Raw genomic sequence first — 23,875 nt, forward strand, 5'->3', positions numbered from 1 at the left:
AATGGTAGGGGTGTTCAAAAAAATCCGAATCCGAAACCGAATCCGAAATATCCGAAAACCCGTATCCGAAATATCCGAATTTTCGAATATCCGAATTTTCGGATATCCGAAAATCGGATAATCCGAAAATTCGGATTCGGATTCGGATTCGGATAGTGATTTTGAGAATTCTCGGATAATCGGATTATCCGAAAATATCCGAAAATTTAATTTTTATTTTTTTTCGGATATCCGAATATCCGAAAATATCCGAAGTATCCGAAAAATATCCGAAGTATCCGAAAAATATCCGAAATATCCAAAAAAATATCCGAAGTATCCGAAAAATATCCGAAGTATCTGAAAAATATCCGAAATATCCGGAAAAGATATCCGAAATATCCGAAATTTATATTCGGATATCCGAAACTATCCGAAAAATCTGGTTCCAAATATTTAAAAATAATAAAAAAATAAAAATTAAATAAAAAATTGGATATTCGGATATCCGATTAGATATCCGAACCCGAATCCGAAATTTCGGATATCCGAAAATCGGATATCCGAAATTTCGGATTCGGGTTCGGATGTCAATATTTCACTATCCGAAATTTCGGATATCCGAGAACCGGATTATCCGATGTTGAACACCCCTAATAAATGGATTATCTTGTTATTAATTTTTCCTTATTTTTTAATAGTTTAATAAAAAATAATTATGATTAGTATTTAAATAAATTAAAATTTTATTATATAATTTAGATGTAGTTAAATAAAAAAAGTAGGTGATTAGGTAGATAATGAGGTGAAAATTTAAAGTGTTTTAGGGTGAGCGGGGCACTTCTCGGGGAGGGGAGCGGGGAGTGAAGTCCCCGAGCGGGAACACCGCCGCCATCAATTCGGGGAAGATAATCGGGGAGTGGGAGCGGGGGTATTCACCGATTGAGAGAGAGGAGAGAGAGAGAGGGGGGGTGATTGGTTGTTAATGTGGGTCCACCCTTTTTCCACCAATCATATTTTTTTCTTCTTTTTTTATAAAAAAATAATTGTGTGAGTGGAGTGATGGCAACGTTTAAGTGCAAAATGGGGACTTAAGAGGGGAGTTGACGTGGCGCGTGCTGATTGGGTGTGTGTAAGAGAGGTCACTCCCCTAAGAGAGGAGCGCCCCTCTCACCCTTAGTGTTGGAGAAAAAAACAAGATTTGAAATGATGGTGATTTTACATGATGTGGCATGTTGTTGTGGCAAGTTTGGATTTTGGATTAATCTAGCGTGAGATGCTCTAACCTTGCTTCATTCACAGGTTTCTGGTTTCAGTATTGGATCTACGTATGTAAAAAGTAAGAAAAAAGTGAATAAAAAATTAAGGTGGAATTACTCAATTACCAACGATTACAACACTTGGTAACTTTGTTGATAAAATACTTTTGTGTTCACTAAATTTATTCATAAAAATTCAATTAACTTGTGATAGTAAACAAATGTAAACTTTGTTAGTAAACTAATTTACATAATTTAAATTAACATATAGGGGAAAGAAAATTATTGTAAAGAATCATATAAATTAACGTTCTAAAACTATAACGGAATGAAAATTATTGTAAAGAATGATATAAATTAACGTTCTAAAACAAACACTACTAGCAAACTAGGCAATTGGGACCAAAATTTGCGACCAACATAAGACAGTTGCAAAATTAGCGACCGGTTTGCGACCAAAACAGTCGTAAAATTAAAGACCAACCAAAACAACGTCTCCTAAAAATAAGAAGCCATAAGAAGTATATCAAACGGACTTCGATTGACCTCACTCAAGCAGCATTGAAACTGTTTTATCGAACTCTGCGATGTGAGATTTTAGGTTTTTTTTTTTGTTTTTAGATGTTTTCCTTGTAGAGTTTAGGATTTTTGTTATATCATTGTGTTTTTTTTTTTTAATTTATCGTTGTATCTTTTTCTATATTTGCATCGGTGTGTCTTTTGTGACTCATTGTATATTTTTTCTTCGACATTGTGTTATATATTTTGGCGTCATGTTATATTTTGCTCGACATTATGTTATATTTTGTGATCCATTGTGTTTTTTACATTTCTATTTTTAAAAACATTTGTAGAATAATTTAAAATCCTTTCTAGAATAATTTAAGATAACTTGTTATTCTATTCAAATATTACAGGATAAAAATTAATTAAATATTTAAATGTGATTTAAAAGTCACAAACCCACCCAAAAAAAAAAAAAAAAAAAAAAAAATTAAAAACCAAGGCCGCCGGCCGCCTCAACCACGTTCTTCCCGTATTATAGGATATCTTGCGTTGAAGTTGCTCGTAAGATCGAGTAGCAAATAATTAGAAGGATCTAAATCTAAAAAATAGATTAAAGAGTACCCACCTTCACTAAGGTAATGCGTAGTGGGGCGCTTTGCCCTTTTATGGCGCCTACATAGCGCCGTCTACACCACCACCAAGGGCGCTAAGCCCCAAAAATTTTTTGAAGCGCGATAATTATCGCGGCGTGTTGAGGAGATGATTTTGATTTTTTGACCGTTACAAATGGTCACTTTAATAAAAAAAAAATCAATTTATTTTTCAAACTTTCCTTTAAATCATTCTCCTCTCCTATTTTTTTTACCACACACACTCAAATATTCTCATCTCTTCCATATTTTTTTTAAATTCTTGATATTTTATACAATGCATCCATTCAACCGTGGCTTCATTCCTCCCCGATCTAGTGCGGACCCAAACCAAAGTGGTAATCCTACTCGCCCCGTGGCGCCGGTTCCCACTAGACCCAACCCTTTCGGCTCCGGTTTTCTCGATTACAATCAACAAAGTCCCGGGTTCATGAATCTTTTGAACCAACCGCTATCATGGGACCCTAATCTCTACGGGTGGAACCCAAATCAAAACACGGATGGGATGGGATCGTCTCAAGCGTTTGGGTCGGCTCAAGCTTTCGGCTCCCCACTACACGAACCCGATGTTGTTCCGGAGACGCAACCCGAGGTACCGGATACGCAACCGGAGACGCAAAAAGGAAAAGGAAAAGCAAAACGGGCACATAAAAAGAAAGTGGAAACCAACACCCGAGCGAAAAAAAAATGTGATAACGTGGGAGCCCGAAGAGGAGTATGCGTTAACCCGCGCTTTCATCGATGTTTCGGAGGACCCGGTCATATGTATGTTTTTTTTTCTGTTTTTGTTTTTTTTTTCGGTTTTTTTTATTCTGTTTTTTATTTATTTTCTGTTTTGTTTTTTTTTTCTGTTTTTTATTAATTTTCTGTTTTTTTTTTCAGTTTTAAATTTTATTTTCTGTTGTAAATTTATTTTCTGTTTTGTTTTTTTTTTCTGTTTTTTATTAATTTTCTGTTTTTTTTTTATTTTCAGTTTTTATTTTTTTAGATTTTGCACTAACATTTTTTTTTTGTAGCAAACAATCAAAGTAAAACCGTATTTTGGAACCGAATACGAGAACTCTTTTTCGATCTCATGGGTAGAGGAGAGGAGTACCGCCTACCGGACTCTATATCGGGGAAGTGGACCGATATAAACAGGAAATGCACAAACTTTCAAACCGTGTACCAACGCTTGTTTTCCGGATGGAAAAGTGGAAGTAGCGATGAAGACATTACGCAACAGGCATTGGTCGAGTATACGGAGGCTAATGGCCATTTCCCGTACATGAGGTGTTGGCAAATCCTTCGCCATAGCCCCAAATGGGCCATCGTATCTACTCCAAGTGGTCGTTCGGGAAATACACGACCATCAAAGAGGTCCAAAACAAACGAGTCGGGTGAACCCGAAAAGCCAACCTCCGACGCTCGAAACACCGACTTGAACGAGGATATTCCGGATGACGAGCCGGTGGAGGAGCTACCAAGACCGCCCGGAAGAAAAAGCCGGGCGAAAAAACCCGAGTTGTCGTCGATGTCTATGGGAACGGATATGAGTAACGCATTTTCGGAGATAAACAAGCGACTTCAAGACATACACGAACTCGGTAATAAACGTTTGGAGGAGAACCGTGAAGTTACGGAGATTATGCGGGATAGACAATGGGCTCACGACTTTGAGTTCTACTCGAAACCGCATGACCACTTAACGGGAAAAGCTTTGAAAATGGCGTTGGCACAAAAGGAGCGGATTGAAAAAAAATATAACCTTTGATTGTGTAATTTCTTTTATGCTAGTTTAATGTTTTTTTTTCTAGTTTAATGTTTTTTTATTTTATTGTACTTTTTTTTATTTAATGAAATGAATTTTATTTTTAAAAAAGTTACAAATGAATTAAAAAAATAAAAATTAAAAAATGAGTAATGATTACACAGGGGCTTTATGACTACGGCCTCAAATTGCATAACGCCCCATAAAGCCCCGGGGTGACGTGGCATGCCACATGTCGCATAACGCCCCCAAAAAGGTTTTATGACTACACATGGCCTAAGTCTACAATATCTTGATTAACTAAACATTGCCGGTCAAATCATCTAGCCATTTAGTCGTTAATAATGGAAACCATATCATATTAATAATAGAATAATAATTAGCCTGCCAAACTTGAAAATCAACCTTAGAATATCCTATTTCATTCTCGTACACGTACAAGCCACTTCGTAGAAAGCCTTTCTACAAATACCAACAATAACAGTTCAGATGCTTTAGAAATTAAATCTTGAGTTTTGTTAATAACAATGGATAAACAAGATAACATCACCGGTGGATCACTACAAGTTGAACCCGCAAGCCCACAAAACCGCGGTGCTGGTCCAGAAAAAGATCTAGAATCGGCCCACACCATCGGCCATGGTTAGGTTCACTTAGCCATAGACTTCATTCTTTTTGTTATACTGTTTTTATTAATGAACCCGCAAGCCCACAAAACCGCGGTGTAGGTCCGCCACTATGAATAACTAATCATGTACTTGTCTTATTGCAGACTCGTTTGGTCAACTTGGTTTACTGCTTATAACAAGTTTCAACTGTGGATACATATTAAGCTTTTCAAACCTGATGTTGGTGCCTCTAGGATGGATCTGGGGTGTCACTAGCTTGATACTTGTGGGGCTGATTACTTTCTATGCTAACTGGCTATTAGCTGAGTTCCATTTTGTCGATGGAAAACGATTCATTAGATACAGAGATCTTATGGGACATCTTTTCGGTTAGTTTTTCTCTTTTCGGGTCAATGTGCGAAGTTATTTGAAGATTTAGAGGTGGCAAGATACATGGGTCTGGGAACATGTCAAAATAGGTACATTTAGTAATTAGTACGGGTTGAACTGAGTGAGGTCGGGGAACACAAACAAGTTTTTGTCTACTTTTTAGATATAAAGAAATGCATTGAATGTGATTATAAAAAGAATATTTTTGCAATACTAATCTTTGAATAAAACGGTTTGGTTGTGTTGATTGAAAATGATGTAGAGCGGAATACAAACAAAAGGATAGTCTTTACAGAGGAAACGTAGTATATTATTGAATATATAAATCACTATATGAAGCTCGTTCTTAGTGTGAATTTCTAATTTGACATTTTCAACTCTCAAAATTAATAATTGACAATTAAGAAATTAATGAAGTAATAAATGTTTGAAATTTTAGTGAAAATGAGTTTTTCCTAAATATTTTGGACATTAATAATAATATTTATATATATGGTGTATAAATAATTATTTATGGATTTGTGTTCTACGTTGTGAAAGCTTTATAACAAACCAAACTAGGGATGAGCAAATACCGATCCCGTCCCGATATCGATAATCCCGATCCCGAAATTTCATGAATACTTGATACCGATACCGATACCGAAACATGTCGGTTCGGTACGGTATCGGTACAGTATCGGTATTTTGAGGGTAAAAGTCGGTATTTTACCGATACCGTACCGTACCGATACCGAAAAAACCAAAATGTGGATACTGTTTCCGATACCCAAACATGTCGGGATCGGGATTATCGGTATCGGGATCGGGATGGGATCGGTATTTTATACCATTTGCTCATGCCTAAACCAAACTATGTCTAAAATGAAGCTAAAATGAATGAGATATCGAATCTTGAAGTTGTATGTTTGGAACAAATAAAAATGATAAAAATGGATTAAGCTTTGTCAACTTATCCCACATAGGTGGGATGACAAAACTTGTAGTGGTTTATAAGGATGATCACTCCTTGTATATTGTCTACTTAGGGCAAAAACTAGTGGGACCGCACCCTTCCTCTCACATGTGTGTGCGTAGCATGGGCTATAGGTGAAATGCCGTGCACTCTAAACTTCCCACACTGCCTGGCAGGTGGCATGGTCTGCCTATGGTGCACCCTTGGGTGGCATATGCGGATTTCATGGCATGGCGTGAGCTCCTTAGGCGCGTGGCTAAGACGGAAGTGCAAATGGCACGTGGGTCTGGAAGGGGCATGACTAGGTGGCGTCCTCGTATTTTGAACTTGGGCAAAAACTAGTGGGACCCTAAAGGGTGCGGCGTACCCTTCCTCTCAAATGTGCGCGCGCGGCATGGATTATGGGTGAAATGTGGTGCACTTTGAACTTTGCACACTCCTTTGTATTTTTGTCCATGAGCGCATAGTTTGATACATGACGGGTGGCTGGTCTGCCTATGGTGCACCCTTGGGTGGTGTCTGCGGGTTTCATGGCATGGCGTGATGTCACACCCTCAATTTCCACATGCGGAGTACTTCCGTGAGGCGTATGACTGACCAGGATCAAGCCACCAATCATATTGAACAACATAATAATAAAATAGTTTTCATCACCACCAATACGATTAGTGACTATTAATGTCTGCGTCCAAAGTTTAAGTTTAAAACAACGTTTAAAGATAATAGCGAAAGCATAAATTAAGTAGTTCAAACAAAAGTTTAAAGTTCATAATTATTATAAAAAGACCCAACACGGGTTAACGCGACTACTACACTCCCAAGCTGCAAGCTCCTGCTATCACTAAGTACCTACAAAGCATGCAGTAGGGTATCAACATAAAGCTGGCGAGTTCACGAGTTGTCCAGTTTTAATCCATAAAACTTGTGTTTGTGTTAAGTTACTTATTTATATCATGCTATGGGGAGCTACCCCATATATAAGTTACTAAACTGAGTAATACCAAACACTGTGCTACCTGTTGTTTCGTTGTTGCCCCGTTTGTCAATGTCTATCATCATTGACGGTTGCCAAGGTCTATTATTTCACCACCGATCCTCTCCAGGCACGGTGTGAGGTTGGTGAAACCTAAATAGCGCTATCAACTAATAACCCGTTTGCCAGCCAGGCCCCGACGACTAATCGGTATAGAAAGTAGGGACTTCGTGATGGAGTTTCATTTAGTACACTTGTTGCATTTAATATAAATAGTAATTAACCGTATTCCAAACCAGGAATAGTAAGCAATCCCAAACCTGGGAAAGTGTTGTTTGTTCTGTTTCCCAGCCACCGGGAACGCATACATTTTTAGTAAAGTGTGTGAACTCACCTTGGTTTACTCGGCAAATAGTTTATTTGTTTTAACAGTTGGTCAACCACGTCCTATTATGGTTACCAATGTTGGTCAGGTTTCGTTATGCAAGTAGTTCACGTAGTTATATTAACAATTAGCATACAAGGTATCACATAACACAAACCCAATCATACAAATAGTAATACATCAGTCCACTATGTATATATATATATATTCTAGTTGTTCGGCCCAACAGGTTATGAGCCCAATGGAGTGTGCGGCTAGGTTATAAGTGTGCGGTCCACCTATTATATTATCCATATACGTGTGTGCGGTCTAGTTAAGATATCAGTCCATTAATCAAGTGTGCGGCCCAATGACTTATTGGCCCAAAAGAGGGTGTGCGGCCCACTGCCTAGTGTGCGGTTCTTAGGCAGTGTGCGGTCATGTAGATTGGGTTGTACTTTATGCTTCACAGTTTGTATGAGAGTGTGCGACTACAAGTGTTTGCGGTGATGCTTAGTCAAGTGGTACATGAGCATTATCTTGTTGTACGACAGAAGTGTACGCTCACTATAGTGTGCGGCCTGGCACTGTGCTGCTATACGATATGCATCATGGGTTGTATTTTGCCAATTGTGCGGTACACGTGGCACATTCAGTGTGCGGACCTGCTGTGCTACGTTGTACATCATGCAATCCAGGTTGTATGTTCAGCTAGTGTGCGGCGTCACTTATTACAAACAGCTTTTTGGTTACAACTTTCATGATTAAATCAGATAAGACAAAAATAATCTTTACATCAATCAATCTCCATATTTTCATGTTCCAACAATCAAATCCTCAGATTTATTCAACAATCCTAACTAATCCTAACATCATGTTTATTCATATTTCAGAGGATCTTTTTATGTCTCATGATTCTAATAACCAACTATCATTATTACTCCACAAAATCATGTACAAAATCGATTAGACACTTCCTCATGGATCTAGACATAACCTCACTAAGAGCATACAAGAACACCTTTTCACACATTATGAAGGGATGCATTAAGAACTTAGATATCACTGTTTTATCAAAACATCATGAATTCATTACATGCATTCAAACCAATCGTTATACTCTTTATTATGAACATAAAAATCATCAATCATCTTTCATTTTATCATCAAATGATTCTAGTCAAACATCAACATTATCCTTTAAAGAATCATCAATCATTGTAACAACTGTCACTAAAATCAATAATTAGGACGATAATTAGTCAATAAGAAAACCCTAATTGAGACACCCAATTAATTCTGCACTAGCCCTAAAATTTTCAGGACAATCGGAATTAGGATCAGGACCCCTAAAACTCGAGGGGGGCATACCCTAGCTGATAATTATCTAAATTAAAACGTTGCACAGTCCTGATTGGTTAAATTCTTGAGTCACCAAGGCTAGTCCCGAGTCTAGGCAGCCTATGAATTAGACTGCTTAGCTTACGGACCGTAAGGGATCAGGCATACGGTCCGTAAGGGAGTCCCAAAAATTACTATAAATAGCCGACCTTGGGACTTGCACAGAGGAGTTGAAACGACGTTTATACCTTCTGTGTACGTCGAATTATCATAGTTACAGTACAACACACACACACAATCACGAGGTGCTGCCGCAATCAGGGTAATAACTCGATCGCTATTACGATTCAACGTCCGATCGATTATAACTATCCAACGATTGTCCGAGTGCTGCTCAAATTGAGCTTGTACTTTGTTATTCGTTGTGATTTCAACTTGAATGTTTGAGTGCTGTTCGAATTCGGACTATGCTCTGTCATTCGTTGTGAATCCATTGAATTGTTAAGTATCGCACTTGATAATAGTTGTGAGGGTTTAATCTCGTGAATTGACGTAACTGCTGAATTAGTTACTAATCCCGTTTGTGTGTGCATTGTTATTTAAATTAGGTTAAAAGGCTAATCAGTAAAGCTTATACTCTGCTCGTAAATCTGCAATGTGAGTCATTCTCTTTTTATCAACTGTTTTACAAAACTCCAAGTTATTTTAAAGTTATAGTTACAGTGATTAAGTCTATGTAATCACCAAGTTACAGCCGGTATGTGGGGTTTTGTATACATTACTTATTTCCCGTCACACTTGGACAAACGGGTGGCCAAGGGGTGATCTGACCACAGTCACAGACACCATTGGACAAATGGGCTAGCCAATGGATGGTCGAGTGGCAAATACTGTGGGTAGTTGGTTTGATATCAGAAATATTGTAATTCCCCTTAATACTGTAGATTATAACAAATGTGTCGTTTTCAGTAAACTGAATGATTCACTCAGTATTTCCCCGCTGACAAAACCTTTTTCAAACATATTTCAGGTGATCTGGTATGAGCAAAGAAAAGTGCCGTGGAGCACTCCCAGCTTAGAAAAGTGGCTCAATGTAAATAAATAAATGAACATGTTTTGAAAATAAAGATTTCCTTGAGAAATCACATTATTGTAAATTTCGGGAATTTATCCCTAAGTTATGAAACGAGCAGTTTAAATTATTAAAAGATCCTGTTTTAAAAAGACTTCCGCTGTCGCCTAAATTAAATACCACGGGATTCCTGTCCCGCGGCTCCTGAAACGGGTCAAACCGGGTCGGGGGCCGTGACAGGAAAAGGTGGTATCAGAGCCACTGTTTTAAGCTTACTGATTAAGCCCACTATTTTAATTTAAAGTATTTAGGAAAATTTTAAATAATCATTCTGTGAATATATGTGCATTAACTGACTAATTGTTAAAATTACAGTATGGGTAAACAAAAGATTTCTGCTATCTACCGCAAATTAGATAGTACACCCAAAGAACCGGGAACCTCTTCTTCCAAATCTCCCACCAATTTAGAAGAAGGAATCTTTGTCCGTAAGGCAAATTATGAAAACCCACTTACACCGGAGAAAAGAAATTTGATTATTAGGAAGGGTCAAGAGAAAAAGAAACCCCAAACCAAGAGAGTGAGGTTTAACCCGGAAATTCAGGAAATTAGCAGTAATCCACCAGGGGAAAATAACTTAGATGAAAAATGGGCAAATCTGTATATGCTCGCTACTGTAGCAGAAAATGCAAATCTTTAAACTCTAAATATAGAAATAAGTACTTCCCAGTAAATAAATAAATAGATCTGAGTGTGTTCTGTTTGCTGTTATGTTGTACAAATTGGTGTGCAATAAAAATATTTATTTGTTAAGCTTTGTTCCAAAGTTTTAACTTAGCATTTTGTGCATTTTGCATATATGCCGTACAGCATGAATGAGATGTCGGAAGCATTTCAGAACCTCAACCTCTATCCTGTGCCAATTGAAGTCTCCCACAACTTCACTGGTTACATTGCTGACATAGAGGAACCGCTAGAAATCCAAGCTCCACCGCTGGAAAAAGCAAAACCTAAAAAGAGGAGAAGATATGTAGGGTGGCGAAAGGTGCGCCGAAGGAAACCTAGGAGACTCCCTAAAATAGAAAATCCTGTGAGTGTGAGCAAGGGAAAAGAAATAGAAACCGGAGAAAGTTCCAAGCCAGCAGAAATAGGGATAGACCTAAAGCAAAAGGGAATAGAGATCGGAGAAAGCTCTAAACAGCCTGAGGAAATCACATTCCAGGACGAAATAGACCGCCTACTGGATAACTGTGATGTTCTAGAGCCTATCAACGATAATCTCTTCTCTTATCCTGCTACAGCCCAATTCCCAATAAACCTAGGACCAGCTATTCCAGACCCACTAGTTCACACCTGACCATTAGGCCAAATGGAGGAATGGTGGACCAATGACTGGCAATTCCAAAATATAGTTAATAGTCCCTATAGTTTTCTCCCACAGTTTGATCTAGAACCTATCCCTAATCCGCCAATGAGCTACGAAAATTTAGCTGAACTACGTCAGTTTGGTGAAGAACTGATAGGCACCGGGAATAGGATTCGGGAAATGGGAGAACAGATCTCTTGGAAGTACGACAAGAGGGAGCGTCGTTACTAAAACTGCCAGTAAACCAAAAGATAGGAGGGGTTTGGAGAATTTTGTTTGTATTATAACTAATATAGTAAAACAGACTTTGTAAAATGGGCAATAAAACAATGTAAGATAAAAAGTGTGTATTGAAGCAGGTATAATATATAAAACAAAACAGAAGTCGAGGCATCGACAATTTTGGCTATGCTTGCATGTTATAATGATCTGTGTATTTATCTGTGATTTTGTTATCAATAATTAGACACTAATAATTCCTATTAATACTAATTAGCAGATGGAAAACGCTAATAGTGAACCAGTTAATGAAGTAAATCAGTCTGAGCAAAATCAGGAAGATCAATATATAACTAGACAAGATATTGAGCACTTTATTGCTCAAGGGATAGCCAATGCTATTCCAGAAATTGTGGCTGCTGTTCAAAAACCTGCCGAACCACAATTAACTCCTAGTAAACGTACTCCGGAAGATAACGGCAGTAACAACATAAATGGAGGCGGCAATCATGACGATCATGATCCGTAACAGGCCCCACTTCCTAAGAAAATGAAAGCTGCAACGCCTGGTTGCACTTACAAAGAATTTCTTGCCTGTAAACCCGCAGAATTTGCAGGTAATGAAGGGGCAACTGCAACACTGCGTTGGTTAGAGAAAACCGAAGCAGTAATTGCAATAAGTAAATGTGCTGAGGAAGATCAAGTGATGTATGCATCAAACTTGTTCAAAGAAGGGGCGTTAGAATAGTGGAACACGGTGCTACAAGCAAAAGGAAGAAGGGTGGCCTATGCGATGAATTGGGAAGAATTTAAGAGTCTTGTCGAAAGAAAATTCTGTCCCGAATACGAGAAGGAACAAATGGCAAACAAGTTCCTGAGTCATCGTATGATAGGTGTAGACTGTCGAGGATATACTTCGACATTCTTCGAATATGCGAGAGTGGTACCTTCCCTGGCTTCGCCAGAACCGGTACTCATTTCCCGTTATATTTGGGGATTAATCGGAGAAATCCGTAACATCGTTAAAGCTGCAAGACCACACACGATTGACGATGCTGTGGAATTAGCTAATACCTTAACCGATGAACTAGTCCGCACCAGAGAGGAAGATCGCAAGAAGGAATTGGCTCAGAAGATTACCCAAGGATTTCGCGTGGGTAATAGTAATAATAAGTTCAAAAAGAGGGGAACAGGGCAATCCTCATCTCCTCCTTTCTGCAGAAATTGCAAGAAGAAACACTATAGACAATGCAATGTAATTTGCAACTTTTGCAAGGCAAGAGGACATCGTGAAGAAGACTGTAGAAGGAAAACAAGAATTTGTTATAACTGCAGAGAAACGGGACACTTCCAATCTGAATGTCCTAAGTTAGCTAAACCAACAGACAGTAGAGCTAAAACGACCGAAGGAACTACTAAGAAAAATGCACGAGCATTCCAGCTGACCACTCAAGAAGCCGAACTCATTCCAGACGTGATAGCGGGTACGTTCTTAGTGCATAACGTCTATGTAAAAGTATTATTTGATTCTGGTGCAAACCAAAGTTTCATTAATACTGCATTCTGCCAAGCTCTTAACTTACCTCTAACTACCATTAGGCAGATCTTTACTGTTGAAACGACAGATGGAAATTCTGTCAACATAGACAAGGTTTTGCAAGAAGGAAAGATAGAATTATTAGGTCATAAGTTTTTTGCAAACCTGTTACCTATGAAATTAGCCGGATTTGATGTAGTATTAGGAATGGATTGGTTAGTCACCAACCATGCTCGAATCCTGTGTGATAAGAATTCCGTAGAAATCCGTACCCCTACAGGAGAAGTAATTCTAATTAGAGGAGATAGACCTCGAAAGCCACTGAAATTCATTTCAGTAATGAAATTGGCTAGTTATTCAAGGAAACAAGAAATGGTGTATATGATTTCTGTAATCATTAACACTAAAAGTAAGGAACTCCAGGACATTCCTATAGTTTCAGAATACCCAGATGTTTTTCCAGAAGAATTACCTGGTTTACCACCTGATAGAGAAGTAGAGTTTAGAATTCATTTAATTCCAGGTACTACACCAATAGCTAAGACACCTTATCGATTAGCACCTACTGAAATGCTAGAATTGAAAAAGCAATTAGATGAATTACTAAGCAAAGGATCCATACAACCTAGTTCATCCCCTTGGGGTGCACCAGTGTTGTTTGTGAAAAAGAAAGATGGATCAATGAGAATGTGTATCGATTATAGGGAATTAAATAAAGTCACAATTAAGAACCGATACCCATTACCTAGGATTGATGATCTTTTTGATCAATTGCAAGGAGCTAGGTATTTCTCTAAGATAGACTTAAGATCAGGATATCACCAGCTGAAAGTGCAAGAGGAGGACATACCTAAAACTGCTTTCAGAACTAGGTATGGTCATTATGAGTTTACAGTCATGCCCTTTGGATTAACAAATGCTCCAGCCGCATTTATGGACATGATGAATAGGATCTGTAAACCATACTTGGATAAATTTGTGATCGTTTTCATTGACGATATACTTATTTATTCCAAAAGTCAGAAGGAACATTGTGAGCACTTGCATGCACTCTTAACTTTGTTAAGAAAGGAAAAGCTTTATGCCAAATTCTCGAAGTGTGAATTCTGGCTACAAGAAGTGCAATTTTTAGGTCATATGGTGAATCACGAAGGAATTCACGTAGATCCTGCTAAAATAGAAGCAATCACAAATTGGAAAGCTCCACGAACGGCTATGGAAGTTAGAAGTTTTCTAGGATTAGCTGGATATTATAGACGATTTATTAAAGATTTTTCTAAGATAGCTGTACCTTTAACTAAGCTAACCTGTAAAGCCGTTAAGTTTGAATGGGGATCTAGACAAGAGGAAGCTTTTAGGATTCTAAAGCACAAATTGACAAATGCTCCAATTTTAGCTTTACCCGAAGGAACCGAGGATTTTGAAGTATACTGTGATGCTTCAAAATTAGGATATGGATGTGTGTTGATGCAACACAAAAAGGTAATTGCGTATGCCTCTAGGCAATTGAAAAAACACGAAGAAAATTATACAACTCATGACCTAGAGTTAGGAGCCATAATTTTCGCCCTTAAAATTTGGAGACATTATCTGTATGGAAGTAAGTTTACTATCTATACGGACCATAAGAGTTTAAGGTATATATTTGGGCAAAAAGAGTTAAACACGAGGCAAAGAAGGTGGATGGAAATCCTAAGTGATTACGACTGTGATATTCAATATCACGAAGGAAAAGCGAACGTAGTCGCAGACGCCTTAAGTCGTAAATATCATGAAAAGCAAAAGCGAGTCCGTGCTCTTAGGTTAAATCTACAATTAGATTTAATGGAACAAATAAAGGAAGTTCAGGGAACGGCAATCAAGGACGATGCCAAAGGAATGAAAGGTTACCTAAAGGAATTAGAACAAGGAAAAGATGGAATTTGGAGATTCCACAAGAAACGAATTTAGGTACCAAAACAAGGAGAATTAAGAAATAAGATTTTAGAAGAATCTCATAAATCTAGGTATACTGTACATCCAGGAAATAATAAGATGTACCAAGATTTAAGAAATAATTTTTGGTGGATAAGAATGAAAAAGGATATAGCCGAATACGTATCTAAGTGTCTAACCTGTTCACAAGTTAAAGCCGAACATCAGAAACCTTCAGGACTACTACAACAGTTAGAAATGACTGTATGGAAATGGGAACTCATAACAATGGATTTTGTTACTAAGTTACCCAAAACCAGAAAAGGTAATGATGCTATTTGGGTAATTGTGGATCGATTAACCAAATCAGCTCATTTTCTACCAATGAAGGAAACCTTTAGCATGGAAAGGTTAGCCAAGTTGTATGTAGATGAAGTAGTATCCTTACATGGAGTCCCACTCTCCATTGTATCGGATAGAGATAGTCGTTTTACTTCCCGTTTCTGGACAAGTTTCCAAGAAGCAATGGGAACTCGACTCAATTTAAGTACTGCATATCATCCTCAAACGGACGGACAAAGTGAAAGGACGATACAAAAAATGGAAGACATGCTCCGAGCATGTGTAATTGACTTTGGTGGTAATTGGGATAACCATTTACCATTAATTGAATTCTCCTATAATAATAGTTATCATTCGAGCATCGAAGCTGCTCCATTCGAAGCACTGTATGGACGCAAGTGCAGAACTCCCGTTTGTTGGGCAAAGATAGGGGAAAGTCAGTTATCAGGTCCAGAGATTGTGCAAGAAACTACTGACAAGATATCGCAAATCAAGGAAAGACTGAAGACTGCTAGAGATCGTCAGAAGAGCTATGCAGACAATCGCCGCAAGCCGTTAGAATTCCAAGTCGGAGACAAAGTACTATTAAAAGTATCTCCTTGGAAAGGAGTAGTACGATTTGGTAAGAAAGGAAAACTGAGTCCCAGATATGTTGGACCATTCCCAGTGATCCAAAGAATAGGACCAGTAGCTTATCGTTTACAACTACCAGAAGAATTAGCGGGAGTACATGATGTGTTTCATGTATCCAATCTCAAGAAATATTTATCAGACGAATCCCTGGTAGTACCTCTTCAAGATATAGAGGTAAATGAAAAGCTGAAATTCGTAGAGAAACCCTTACAAATAGAAGACCGGAAAATCAAGTTTCTCAAACACAAACGACCAGTGCTAGTAAAAGTCAAATGGGAATCCAAGAGAGGACCAGAGTATACTTGGGAATTGGAATCAGAGATGAAGCGAAAGTACCCTCATCTATTTCAGTAAATCTCGAGGACGAGATTTTTCTTAAGGTGGGGAGGATGTAACAACTGTCACTAAAATCAATAATTAGGACGATAATTAGTCAATAAGAAAACCCTAATTGAGACACCCAATTAATTCTGCACTAGCCCTAAAATTTTCAGGACAATCGGAATTAGGATCAGGACCCCTAAAACTCGAGGGGGGGCAAACCCTAGCTGATAATTATCTAAATTAAAACGTTGCACAGTCCTGATTGGTTAAATTCTTGAGTCACCAAGGCTAGTCCCGAGTCTAGGCAGCCTATGAATTAGACTGCTTAGCTTACAGACCGTAAGGGATCAGGCATACGGTCCGTAAGGGAGTCCCAAAAATTACTATAAATAGCCGACCTTGGGACTTGCACAGAGGAGTTGAAACGACGTTTATACCTTCTGTGTACGTCGAATTATCATAGTTACAGTACAACACACACACAATCACGAGGTGCTGCCGCAATCAGGGTAATAACTCGATCGCTATTACGATTCAACGTCCGATCGATTATAACTATCCAACGATTGTCCGAGTGCTGCTCAAATTGAGCTTGTACTTTGTTATTCATTGTGATTTCAACTTGAATGTTTGAGTGCTGTTCGAATTCAGACTATGCTCTGTCATTCGTTGTGAATCCATTGAATTGTTAAGTATCGCACTTGATAATAGTTGTGAGGGTTTAATCTCGTGAATTGACGTAACTGCTGAATTAGTTACTAATCCCGTTTGTGTGTGCATTGTTATTTAAATTAGGTTAGATGGCTAATCAGTAAAGCTTATACTCTGCTCGTAAATCTGCAATGTGAGTCATTCTCTTTTTATCAACTGTTTTACAGAACTCCAAGTTATTTTAAAGTTATAGTTACAGTGATTAAGTCTATGTAATCACCAAGTTACAGCCGGTATGTGGGGTTTTGTATACATTACTTATTTCCCGTCACACTTGGACAAACGGGTGGCCAAGGGGTGATCTGACCACAGTCACAGACACCATTGGACAAATGGGCTAGCCAATGGATGGTCGAGTGACAAATATTGTGGGTAGTTGGTTTGATATCAGAAACATTGTAATTCCCCTTAATACTGTAGATTATAACAAATGTGTCGTTTTCAGTAAACTGAATGATTCACTCAGTATTTCCCCGCTGACAAAACCTTTTTCAAACATGTTTCAGGTGATCTGGTATGAGCAAAGAAAAGTGCCGTGGAGCACTCCCAGCTTAGAAAAGTGGCTCAATGTAAATAAATAAATGAACATGTTTTGAAAATAAAGATTTCCTTGAGAAATCACATTATTGTAAATTTCGGGAATTTATCCCTAAGTTATGAAACGAGCAGTTTAAATTATTAAAAGATCCTATTTTAAAAAGACTTCCGCTGTCGCCTAAATTAAATACCACGGGATTCCTGTCCCGCGGCTCCTGAAACGGGTCAAACCGGGTCGGGGGCCGTGACAATCATGTACAACCATTTAATATACAAATCATCAATCAACCTTACACCTTTAACATGTATTATTATCAATCTTGCACATTATACTTGCTGATCTCATACAACAATAAAGGGTTGTCAGCCATTGTAACAATCATTCCGACGACCAACATTCCTTCAATGCAACTGTCCATCCACCTTGACTTTTGAAAAGTCTTTGTGTTGAATCTTCAGTTTAGAGGAGGTCAGTAGCTCCTATCACCATGAATGCCTCCATTGTTTGGTTGACGTTATATGGCATCGTAGTCACCCATGATACATTTACATGGTCATTGCGACCACTTTCGCTAAAGGCACACATTTCTTAAAGTATCGTGGTGGTTATTTCGAACCAAACAGTGAGGTCATTCATCACACACTATAGTTCTTTAACCTCACATCTTTCTCCATTTGGACAATTTCATTAAACATTTTATCATTTGTTGTGAGGATTACTAACAAGCATTCAAAGTAAAACGAGCCCCTAAATGAATAGAATTCTCTTTGCAGGGGAATATTAATATATCATTGAATGAATACAATTACGAGCTTAACGAAATCAAGGAAGTAAATAAAAGGGTCATTGATGCAGTCAATGATTTACATATTTTTATAGTTAAAAGATAATAGTTAAACATTGCTAAATTTGGGGAAAAACTGGAATAAAAAATCAGAGCTCTTGATGATCAAAATTGGGACCATAGGGTAGGGTCAAACCACATATGGCTTATCAAATAATCTAGCCAATTGAAACATTTCCATCCATTACTTAAGGGCTCATAGCTGTTAATGTAGCAAAATTATGCATTTTCTAAATTGGGCCTTTTTTTAACCCCCATGCTATGTGTACTTGGTTCAAGTATAGGCGCATTAACTTTTGGAGAACGTCGATATAAAAAAAATAAACCTAACACGTTCCCTTTCTAGTGAAAAAGGTTTCTTTGACCAGTTAGAGACAAAGATGCAACCCATATTATCCCATGTATAAGTCAAATGGTCGAAATTGCCACATCTACTTGAACCCGCTACCTTTATATACATTTGTTAATATTATGTTTTCACCTTGTATAGGGCGGAAAATGTATTATGTAACATGGGTTCTTCAGTTTTCAATCCTTATTCTTGGGAACATGGGGTTCTTACTTCTTGGAGGGAAAGCCCTTAAGGTATGACTCAATTTTACTAATTTGAATCAATGATGGGTCAAACATAACAGTAGTTATAACTGGTTGCAGGAAATCGATTCACAATTCAGCGATTCGCCTTTGAGACTCCAATATTTCGTAGTGATAACGGGTGTATCGTACTTTGTGTTTGCACTTTTGGTTCCTACATTGTCATCAATGAGAAGGTGGTTGGGAATCTCTATGGTTCTAACCTTCACTTATATAACAATTCTTCTTGTGGTAGTATTTCGAGATGGTAAGTGATATCTTTTTGTTATATAAGGAGTCTAATTAATTTAAATTCTAAACAAGTTTACAAAGTGTTGTAATCCTAAAGACTTTAAAAGGTTTCTTCAACCCAACCTGACTCGAAAAAAAAAACCACACATGTTTAACTCGAACCCTTTGCCTAACCCACCATTTTAACAGTTCTACCTTTGATCATTTGTTTTTTTTTCCTCTTGAAGTGAGACCCATTCCTTCCTTAAGCTACTATAAGATTCAGGATGTGTAAATGAAGTCCTAGCTAGTGTTTAGGAGTATGCAACTTGTGAATACAACGGTCCACTTTTTATGTTTCAAGTGTACATTTTATCATATTAATGCTTAATGTTTGACTGGATTGTTATTTGATCTTCTCTTAAAGGAAGATCAAACAAAGATCGAAACTATGACATTATCGGAAGCAACAATTTTTCCAAAGTGATGAATGGTTTTGGTGCGATATCTGCGATTATTGTTTGCAACACGAGTGGCATACTACCAGAACTACAGGTAAACACCCTTAAATGGTGATTATTGCATGGAATCATAAAGGGGTGTCCAGATATGCATTTTGAAATCCATACTTTGATTATTGTTACTTGCAATCACAAAATCACTTGTACGTTAATGTTTAAATAAGGCAACTTTTTTCTTTTCTGGTAAGGAGTATAGATCCCAGGAGACCATGAATTCGACCCATCAATCAAGAACAAAATAATAATCGAACAAAGAACAAGAAGAGAGGGATTAACCCTAATACACAATCGTATTAAGTAAATGAACAATAGAACCTGATTGTTACAAGATGCAAGATACAAGATTCCAGATTATAAAAATACAAACTAAAACTAAACTATTTATAGACTTCACTGGGTGCGAGTGTAGAGTCGTGTCCTTTCACGAATAGTCACGTCTCTAAAACATGTGGTTGAGAATGATTCTGAAGAGTTGCGTCTCTTGATCCAAAAGTCACGTCTCTTCTTGTCTTCCTTGTGGCCGTCGATCTAGAGGTGTGTCTCCAAGAGACACATCGATTCCTTGAGTGGTGGTTACAAACTTCTTAAATGACATAATCACCCCCCGAACTTTATAACCGCCTTGTAACCGCCGTCTAAATAACTTTAAACTAATGCATAATCAACCCTTGCACTTCTAGTCAAACTTTGATCACACAATTAAGGCCAACATTCACCCCCTAATTGTTGATCCAAGTTTGATTCTTGAACTTTGCATGCTTCTTCTTGGGCAAACTATAATCCTGGTGTCATGCGTCACACACTACACCAAAAAACTTTGCGGCCTCATCCATGTCTACATATGACTGTGCAAACCATTATGTTCCCGCTATGATTCCATCAACAATCTTCAACCTTGCAAGTCCTTAGGGAATTCCGACACGAACACCGTCTCTTGCGATTGATCTTTGTGATGGCATCCTCTCTTCTTTCTCTGTATCTTTTTCTTGGGCAATCTCTGAACCCAATATTTTTTTTTAACTGTATGCGACTTCGTGATCAACTTCTTGGGAAATTTCTTAATGGGTGATTTTCACGAACTCGTGGATGGCTTCCCCTGCGCAACATTCTTCCCTTTGTTGCAGCCTCGGCCACACTTTCCACCGCTCGTCCTTTCATCACCGAAACCGGCACCAACCGATTTTCCTTTTCCCGCAGATGATTCTCCCGAACCGCATAACCCTTGCCTTGATTGAAGAATTGAACCCATGATCTTGATTCTTTGAGCCTTGGCTCTGATACCAATATAGATCCCAGGAGACCATGAATTCGACCCATCAATCAAGAACAAAATAATAATCGAACAAAGAACAAGAAGAAAGGGATTAACCCTAATACACAATCGTATTAAGTAAATGAACAATAGAACCTGATTGTTACAAGATGCAAGATACAAGATTCCAGATTACAAAAATACAAACTAAAACTAAACTATTTATAGACTTCAATGGGTGCGAGTGTAGAGTCGTGTCCTTTCACGAATAGTCATGTCTCTAAAACATGTGGTTGAGAATGATTCTGAAGAGTTGCGTCTCTTGATCCAAAAGTCACGTCTCTTCTTGTCTTCCTTGTGGCCGTCGATCTAGAGGTGTGTCTCCAAGAGACACATCGATTCCTTGAGTGGTGGTTACAAACTTCTTAAATGACATAATCACCCCCCGAACTTTATAACCGCCTTGTAACCGCCGTCTAAATAACTTTAAACTAGTGCATAATCAACCCTTGCACTTCTAGTCAAACTTTGATCACACAATTAAGGCCAACAAGGAGCCGGTAGATTGGCAAAGTTATATTAATTAATAAAATTTTTGGAAGATCAATGAACAAATGGGGCTTAACAATAGTCAAAGCCGGCTCAAAATATTGTAGGCCCAAAGCGTATAGAAAAATTAATTGAGGCCCTTTTCATAAAAAATAAAAGAAAAAGTTTGTTTTAATTCCTATTATTCATATATTGTCTCTGTGTATACATAATTATAGATCATAAATCCTAATATCAATAACCTTAAATCCAAGATCACCTACATATAATCTGGTTTTTTTTTTTTTTTTTTTTTTTTTTTTTTTTTTTGTAGAATTTAAGGCCCTATGAAAGTGGTGGCCCAAAACGCTTGCTTTATTTCACTCCCCCTTTAGCCGATCCTGACAATAGTGGTACACATGCCCGAGCCCAAGCATTTCTAAAGCCCATTTAGACCACACACGGCCGAATGAACTAAGACAAGTTTAGTAGACAACACTACATTACTGCATTACTGCACTAATTCATACTAGAACTGTTGCAAACCACTACAAAAAATCAATACAAGACATGTATACAGAAAAAAAACAAAAATCATCAAACACCAATATGTAATTCATGGCTACAGTTAACTTTTGTCCTTGGATGACCTTTTTTTATTGCTTTAGTTGACATTTAACCACAACCATCACTACCTGCTATTTTATTGCTGACATCATCCAATATGTATCTGATAATAAAGTATAACTTATTATTATTTAGGAGAAAATATAGTTACAAAGTTATCCTTTTGTTAAACTGTTTTGAGACTTTTATTTTCATTTCATAAGGTGTACCTCTCATCTCTTTCACTAAATGTCTAATTGGTCCTTATATCAAAAGTTTTATTCATATAATTAGCAAATGTAAGCACTTAGACATCTAATTATCTATTTCTTAAAACACTAAAACAAATACTTGATTTCATATGTACACATTAATTTTGTTCGCCTATAATTATGTGATTTTGTCTGCCCTTATGAATGTGTAAAATTTGTCCCAATATATAAGTGCGAAAAAATATAACAAGCCAAAATGACTACACGCGTATAGCTGTGGAGAGGATACTCGCGAAAGGTTTAGCGGCGAGCTATAAAATCTGTCTGCACCTAAAAGTGCGTGGATCAATTTGAGGCATCGAATATATTGGAACACAATAGCCAAAAGCCTTATTAATTTATAGTTGATGATATTATTGTGAGTATGCAATGTCACATAGTTACTTTTAAAATGCCATCCAAATATACCATCTGAAATGCACCATAAATATTATTTGTATTGCAGTCGACGCTGCGTAAACCAGCTATCGCAAACATGAAGAAAGCCTTGTATCTACAATACAGTGTGGGACTTTTCTTCTACTATGGTGTGAGTATTGTTGGATACTGGGCCTATGGTTCAGCTGTTTCAACATATCTGCCTGAAGAGCTCAGTGGCCCTAAATGGGCTAGTATTATGATCAACGCTATAAGCTTTGTTCAATCTATAATATCCCAACATGTACGCCTTCTTCTATTGTTTCGCTTATTAGTGGACGGCCAATTAAAAATATTCAGGTTGGAAAATATTTAATAACAGTTGTTTTGCTTGCTTAGATGTTTATTGCACCGATTCATGAGACTCTTGACACAAAGTTTCTGAGGCTTGACAAAAGCATACATTCGAGAGAAAACATAAAGAACCTACTGCTCCTGCGAGCAACGGTCTTTACAGGCAATACATTGGTGACAGCAGCGTTCCCGTTTATGGGGGACTTTGTGAACTTGCTTGGATCATTTTCACTCATCCCTTTAACGTTTGTATTCCCGAGCATGATCTATATCCAGGTTATTACACAGAATATTTAGAAATAGTTCAAACATTAGAAAGAGAAGGGTTAATGTAACTTCTTTTTGTTTTTTGTTTTTTACATTGAAAAGGTGAAAGGCAAGTCAACAAGATTGGAGAAGAAGGTCTGGCATGGGGGTATTATCGTCTTGTTTTCTCTCCTCACGATAGCGACTACAATATCTGCTATCAGATCGATTGTACGCAACGTTAGGCAATACAATTTATTTGCAGATACATAAATGTGACAATTATGTTGTAACGTAACATTTTTTCCTTTTATTCCTGCAAAAACTAATGATTTTCCTATGATCAAAAGCCAATTTTGATGGTATGAAGATTCAGTACCAAAGATTTAATACCACATAGTAACATTAATATTGCAAGTTGCAACAAAAGATTCTTACTGCATACTAATAAAAAGTTGTAGTGTTAATCAAATATCTATATCACCTTTAACAAAGATAAAGTGAGTGTTCTTGACAACAAGCTGGAGTCTAACTTGAGGCCACTCGATTTCAATTATATTGGAATTATTTTTATTTTAGGCACTAGAAAACCATACAATAATTGGCCTCTTTTTTGTGTGCTTATCCTATTTGGAAATCTTTTGCTGTTCAAAAGTTCA

At 37.6% G+C, this 23,875-nt stretch overlaps 2 protein-coding genes across 2 annotated transcripts; both read left to right on the top strand.

Moving 5' to 3' along the window:
* Positions 1 to 2,895: 2,895 nt before the first annotated feature.
* On the top strand, positions 2,896 to 4,148 carry LOC110871479 (glutathione S-transferase T3-like). The gene is made up of 2 exons (XM_022120207.1): positions 2,896 to 3,160; positions 3,412 to 4,148. The coding sequence occupies exons 1-2, from the start codon at positions 2,896 to 2,898 to the stop codon at positions 4,146 to 4,148; spliced, it is 1,002 nt and encodes a 333-aa protein (XP_021975899.1).
* Positions 4,149 to 4,614: 466 nt separating this feature from the next.
* LOC110873727 (proline transporter 2) lies at positions 4,615 to 23,580 on the top strand. Its single transcript, XM_022122731.2, has 8 exons — positions 4,615 to 4,787; positions 4,918 to 5,142; positions 18,767 to 18,861; positions 18,931 to 19,117; positions 19,508 to 19,635; positions 22,705 to 22,920; positions 23,016 to 23,246; positions 23,340 to 23,580. Exons 1-8 carry the CDS (start codon positions 4,673 to 4,675, stop codon positions 23,487 to 23,489), a joined length of 1,347 nt encoding a protein of 448 aa, XP_021978423.1. The 5' UTR covers positions 4,615 to 4,672; the 3' UTR covers positions 23,490 to 23,580.
* Positions 23,581 to 23,875: the final 295 nt, after the last annotated feature.

This window comes from Helianthus annuus, chromosome 8 (assembly GCF_002127325.2).
Source record: "Helianthus annuus cultivar XRQ/B chromosome 8, HanXRQr2.0-SUNRISE, whole genome shotgun sequence".
Classification (NCBI taxonomy): domain Eukaryota; kingdom Viridiplantae; phylum Streptophyta; class Magnoliopsida; order Asterales; family Asteraceae; genus Helianthus; species Helianthus annuus.

Bases quoted from the DNA above. Each gene is read 5' to 3' on its own strand.
- LOC110873727 (XM_022122731.2), top strand. From the start codon at position 4,673: ATGGATAAACAAGATAACATCACCGGTGGATCACTACAAGTTGAACCC. The intron at 19,636-22,704 runs GTAAACACCCTT...TTTGTATTGCAG, and splicing joins GCATACTACCAGAACTACAG to TCGACGCTGCGTAAACCAGC. The intron at 23,247-23,339 runs GTTATTACACAG...TACATTGAAAAG, and splicing joins CGAGCATGATCTATATCCAG to GTGAAAGGCAAGTCAACAAG.
- LOC110871479 (XM_022120207.1), top strand. From the start codon at position 2,896: ATGGGATGGGATCGTCTCAAGCGTTTGGGTCGGCTCAAGCTTTCGGCT. The intron at 3,161-3,411 runs GTATGTTTTTTT...TTTTTTTTGTAG, and splicing joins TTCGGAGGACCCGGTCATAT to CAAACAATCAAAGTAAAACC.